Consider the following 6047-nt stretch of genomic DNA (forward strand, 5'->3'; position numbering starts at 1 on the left):
CACACTCGCTGACCCTGAGCCCTCCGAGCAGTATAAGCAGGCTGTGAGGCTCTCCTGACACCAAGGGTGTGTGTGTGTGTGTGTGTGTGTGTGTGTGGCCTTGAGTGAGTGAGTGTGTGTGTGTGTGTGTGTGTGTGGCCTTGAGTGAGTGTGTGTGTGTGTGGCCTTGAGCCCCAGGCCTACCTGCACAGCACTGACGCTGAGCAGGAGCAGACCCAGAGTCGCCCATCTACCCATCCATCTGTCTGTCTGCTCATTGACTTCTCTGAGTCCCTCTGTCAGGGCATGACTCCCATGAGTCTGCTGAGCTTCCTGAGCTGCCAAACCACATTTGAAAAGTCTCCTGGCCCAGTAGGCTGCTCCAGCATCCCTGTCATGTCCTCCTGACACCTTAGCTATCTCCTTGCTGCGCCCCAGTGCAGTGAGGGGCACTCAACTGCACCAAACTGGCACCCACACCTAACACATCTGGGCCACTGTCCCTGGTCTGTTACCCGCTCTGCCAGCCACCTCGTGCCTGGGAGAGCCAGGCTGTTCCTCACCCCTCATAGCTGCCCCACACCGCAGCCAGGTGCCCAGCACCTGTTGGGAGCAGCCCTTTTGCTAAGGAAACATCTACTGAAAGCACTGAGATCACCAGTTGAGGCGCCGGCCACATTACGGGCTCACACCTGTGGGTCTGCTGCCCGTGGAAGAGCAGGCACCCTGGCTTTTAGGTGTGCTGGGAGGTGGCCAGGGGCCTCTCTCACCCAGCACGACAAGGACTGCATGCTGAGGTGGTCTGTCAGGCAGCCCTCCTGCGTGGTGCTGGGTTCCCTGGGCTCACCGATGATGGCTTCCTTCAGGCTGGACTCCACGGGCAGGATGTTCTTCTCCACCAGTTCCATGGGACCAGGCCGTTGGGCGATCTTTTCATTGAGGTCATCGGCCAGCCTGGCTCGCTTCAGCTTCAGCTGCTTGGCCTGGAGGGAAGGCTCAGCCGAGGTCTCTGTGGGAAAGATTGTGTCACCAGACCTAGGGACCAGGCGCAACTCTCCCCTGCCTGTTGGAATGGAAAGCACATCCCAGGAAGAAAAGGGGGTGGGGGGACTGGCCTCAAGTTTCCCATGGTCAAGAGAAGGGGTCAACCGTGGCAGCATGTGGTCACACATGATAGTGCAAGACATCCCCAAAGATTTTGAGGTGGCAGTGCTGCTGCAGATGGCCAAGCGGCTGCCACTCTACACTGGACTTGCTGTGCTAGAGCAACGCAGGGCTCTGCTCTGGGTCTCAGAGCCTTCATCTGCAGAACGGTGGTAGATGAGGGGGTTCTGCCAGCCCTCCCAAAGCTCAAACTACACAAACAAAACGTAGGCAGATTCATGCTGCTCGCAGGAGCCAAAGCTTCCTGTGCTGGCAACATGGAGAGGCAGGTGAAGCTGGGCCAGATCAGCACGTGGCCAAGGGGTGGCTCTGTGCGCAGGGCTGAAAGCTTGGAGGACGTGAAGGAGGGCAAGGGAGAAAAGGAAGGCCCTTGCTGCCCACTCCTGTGACACACAGGCTTTGACAAATGCTCCCTGTCACAAAGCCACCCCTGACAATGAGGCTGACTGGAGGGGAGGTAAGGAGGGTCTTTCATGGTCCACAGCATGGGGCAGCACGGTCCTGGCCACTCAACGCCAGCCCAGGAGCATGGCTGGGTCTCCCGGGGATGCTGAGGGGCTCTGTGCACGAGGCTGGTAAGGAAGAGGTGGGATAAGTGTGGGTGGTGAAGCTGTGAAGACAAAGCTGACGTGAAGGTGATTTCAACTGAACACACCTTCCAAAATGTGCATCCTGACCAGCTCGGCTCTCTCTGGCCGGGATCGGATCTTCCGCTTCAGATAGTCCTCTGTCTGCAGAGAAAGCACACCAGACACCAGACACTGAGCTCAGGGCCTTGTGGGCAGCACAGCCGTAGGCACCTACCACTTTGGCTGTGGGGATGCTACTGGCCACCTCTGTCCACTGCCAGCTGGTAACCAAGGCCCTGAAAAGCAGAAAGCTGGGAGGCACAGCCCAAGGAGGGCATACCATTGTCTCTCCAGGCTGCTTGTCTTTGGGAGGCTGGACTCCTACTCACCATAGGAATATCTCTGGATTTCCCAAGCACTGAAGAGATGTGTGTGCACCAAAGAGAAGTAATCAATGAGAAAGGAAAACCACACAAAGCACACCACAGGCCATTAGAACGAGGGGGGGCGGGGGGAGGCGCGCTTCCAACTCTTCTTCCACGCTGGTGCCACCCTGACTTGGGCAGTGCAGTGACCACGCGGATCTGCTATGTTCTGATCTAAAAGGTCACGCGGCACACCCTCCTGAGTATGCCCCATTCGTGGTAAGCAGCCTCCAAATGGAGCTCCCTGACACAGGATGTCATGTGGAGCGCTGGTTCCTGCTTAGATTCCAAGAGGACGGCTTCACAGAGCCATCACTGCCCAGGCTGGTGCTCAGAGGTGTATCTGACCCAGGTCTGTCTGGCCCCTCAGCCTGTGTGCTGCACCTCTGAGTCAGCATCCTCAAACTTCAGGATGCCCATCAGTGTGTCTAGACCAGTGGTTCTCAACCTTCCTAATGCCGTGACCCTTTCGTACAGTTCCTCAAGTTGTGGTAACCCCCCCACAACGAAAATTATTTTCGTTGCTACTTCCTAACAGTAATTTTACTACTGTTATGAATTGGGCAACCCCTGTGAAAGGGTTGTTCGACCCCCAAAGGGGTCGCAACCCACAGGTTGAGAACCACTGGTCTAGTCCAAAAGAGGATGTGGCAGGAGAGGGCAGAGCAGAGCGAAGCTCTCTGAGTGTAGGATTATAAAGAGACTTTTCCCCAGCTTTGTCTCCCCCAAAGACATGCCAAACATTAGAGGCTTTTTGCTAGCATGGTGGGAGGTCAGATGCTTAAAGACACCCTCCCTGAATGCAAGTCAGTTGCCAACTTCAGGTAGCCCCGCTCCCTGCTGTTAAGGACAATGGGCTACTTCTCCCTAAAGGCTTGTAGTCATCAGTTTGGTTCCTGTAGGGGGGTTCACACCCTGATAGTGGTTTCCATGGTGGGCCAGAAAACAGGTCAAACATGCTCAGTGACATTCAAAGTTAGGCTGCCATCCTGAATCTAGAATCCGCCCATCTTGTCACATGTATATATATTCCCAATCCCTCCTCTTCCTATTGCGTGTATATCCCTAGATTGTCCCCCTTTCATTGCTGTATAACCTATTATGCAACCCCTTCCTGTGACATATGTCTACCTGTAATTAGGGGGCTTGCATGCCCTCCCCAAAGGTATAAAGGTCTGGGTTAGCAATAAAGCGCACTCTCAGGTTCCTCTCGTCAGTTCCCCCTCTCTTTTCCCCTGTCCCCTTGTCCTCCTTCCCCTCCCTGTCTCTGTCTTCTGGTCTACCATCTCCACGTGGACCACCAAGCGGGGCTGAGGTGAGCATGCTACCATGAAATGTATCTGACTCCATTATTTCAATCTCTCTTTTATCTTGCATGCTATGACTTTAATATAATATTTATATATCTCAACTGTACCATTGCGCTTACTGAACCTGTGATTAGTTGTGCGGGGCTGGTATTTCCCCCCACACCTGAGCACCCCACTGCAATAGAATAGGACATTCTGAGGGTAGCTCTGCATGGCTCTGGACGTCCAGAAGGGGGCAGAGGGCTGCCAGCTGCTGCAGTCTTCCAAACACCAGCAGGAGGCCCATTTTCTAAGCCACTGAAGCTCTCAGCATGGCCAAGGCTGAGGCAGGACTCAACCATAGCAAAGAAAATGGCTGGAGTCTCCAGCAGAGATCTGAGGCCCAGCTTGGCCAACACCTCTCCTTGCTACATGTACAAAATGAGGGCAACAGCATCTGGCACATCAGAGCTAACTTGAGGAGGCGCAAGAACGACCTATAACTGGCACATAAATGTGCTCAATAAAACAGGAGCTGTTCTAATCACCATGACTCACTCCATGAGAAGCACACAGGCTGGGGCAGAACAAGCAATGTCACTCGTCTCCCATCCCACATACCCTCCACGCCCCGCCCTCACCCAAACTGGGCCGCCGGTCACTGCATAAGCTCCCAGTACAGTGACTTCATTCCTCCCACGCACTCCAAGAATTAATCATGATTTTCTAATAAAAATTTAAAAATAAGTAGAATAATTTCTCAAGGAGAAATTAGAGAGAACCTAGAGACTGGGAAAAACTTTTTGGCAATGACACATCTGACAAAAGGGACTAGCTTTAAAAATCTACAGAAAAGTCAATTCCCCAACAACAAAAAGACAAACAATCCAATTAACAAATGGGCAAAGGACATGAATAGACACTTCACCAAAGAAGCCAACCAGCCAGCCAACAAATCCAAGGAGTTGGATCACGGCACTCAAACAGTGGGACATTCATCCTGGTAATGACAGTAATGATCTGATCAAATCAAACCAAAACCACAAACACCAGTGAGAGGGGTGGGGAGACTGGAACTCTCATCAACTGCCGGGCTACATAAAATGGTGCAACCACTGTGGAAGCTGGTACGGTGTTTCCTTATGGTATGTGCTCACCGCTGCACTAAGCTGGAAACACCCAAGTGTGCAACAGCAGATGAATGGATACACAAACATGGCACAGCACACACACAGTGGACTGCCACACAACATCGGTGAGCGCGTGCCGCTTCTCACAACGTGGACGGACACTATGCAGAGTGAAGAACACCCTCACAAAAGGTCAGACGGCATGGGGACCGTGGCTATAAAAAGTCCATGCAAGGTTGACACACAGGGGAAAAAATTATTTGATGGTCACCTGAGGTGGGTGGTGGAGGGCGGGAAATCACTGACCAGTTAGTATGCAAGTGCTAATTCTGGTGAAGGGAAAGGGAATGAGGGAACTCACTCCGTGGGGGATGTCAGCACCACGTGACCAGAGCAAGCAGACACTGGGCAGTGCCCAATAGTAAAGACAATAGAGGTCAGCACTGATATGGAGGCTGAATTGGGGGTGAGAGTAGGGGATATACCTGGGAGTTTACAAGGAGCTTCAAAAAGTTCACAGGGAAAAAATCCCGTATCTTTCAATTCCATTTCTCTGTGAACTTTGTAAGCCTCATAGATCTTAGAGGCTCTTTCTACACACCCATTTGTACATGTGGCTAATACATCCAGGTATATAGTAGAGCACACTGGGGCAGGGTGATGCCAACTTCTTAGCCATTAACCACACACCTTGAAGGTCTGAGCTACTGGGCTTAGAACCGTAGTTTTAGGGGACACCAGGTCAAATGGCATTTCACAGTCCACAAATATAATGTCCTACATCAGGCGTCCTCAAACTGCAGCCCACCAGATGTTTTTGCCCCGTTTGTTTTTTATTTTTACTTCAAAATAAGATATGTGCATTGTGCATAGGAACTTCTAAATAGTGGTTTTTTAAACTATAGTCCGGCCCTCCAACGGGTCTGACGTACAGTGAACTGGCCCCCTGTTTTAAAAGTTTGAGGACCCCTGTCCTACATCCTACATTGTTGAGTAGTGACTGGGGTCTTAAACGCTAGTGAGCAACTATCTAAGGTGTAACTATTGGTCTCTTCCAGCTGGAACATAGATGATTAAAAAAAAAAAACCAAAGATTCAAAAAAACAACGAGTCCAAAGGCGTAAGGGACCATGTGAACCAGATCCTCTACTAGTCTGAGACCAGAAGGACTAGATGGTGCCCGAGCCTGAGACTGCCACTCGACTCCCTGCAGACCTGGAAACAAACCCACTCCTGGAAATCCCTTTTCAGCCAAAAAAGGGAACCTGTTCTCCTTTCAGAAATGCTAGCATGCCCCCCAAATAAAAACTCATATAGCAAGAAAAGCTAATAAAAATGGAGACCACGGGTAGGAAGTAGGGAAAGTGTTGTTACATTGAGGGGGGTGTAGTTAATGTCATAAAACAAAATGTGTATAAGCTGTTGAATGTGAAACTTAATTGCTCTGTAAACTTTCAGTTAAACCCCAATAAAATACTAAAAAAAAAAAAA

The 6047-nt window shown here is 51.2% G+C and overlaps 1 protein-coding gene across 2 annotated transcripts in view; it reads right to left on the reverse strand.

Annotated features, from left to right (window-relative positions):
* The window catches only part of MRTFA (myocardin related transcription factor A), a 135932-nt gene that overhangs the window by 7823 nt on the left and 122062 nt on the right, over positions 1-6047 (reverse strand). The window contains exons 4-5 of one of the 2 annotated variants that reach the window (XM_045289220.1): positions 1799-1874; positions 827-988 (exon numbers count right to left, since the gene is read on the reverse strand). In XM_045289220.1, coding sequence (XP_045145155.1) covers positions 827-988; positions 1799-1874 — 238 coding nt within the window. Of the gene's footprint in view, positions 1-826; positions 1716-1798; positions 1876-6047 lie in introns of those variants that run through there. The other variant, XM_045289224.1, reaches the window with a different exon arrangement.

This window comes from Echinops telfairi, unplaced genomic scaffold (assembly GCF_000313985.2).
Source record: "Echinops telfairi isolate 266 unplaced genomic scaffold, ASM31398v2 ScPeMD7_2;HRSCAF=8, whole genome shotgun sequence".
NCBI lineage: Eukaryota > Metazoa > Chordata > Mammalia > Afrosoricida > Tenrecidae > Echinops > Echinops telfairi.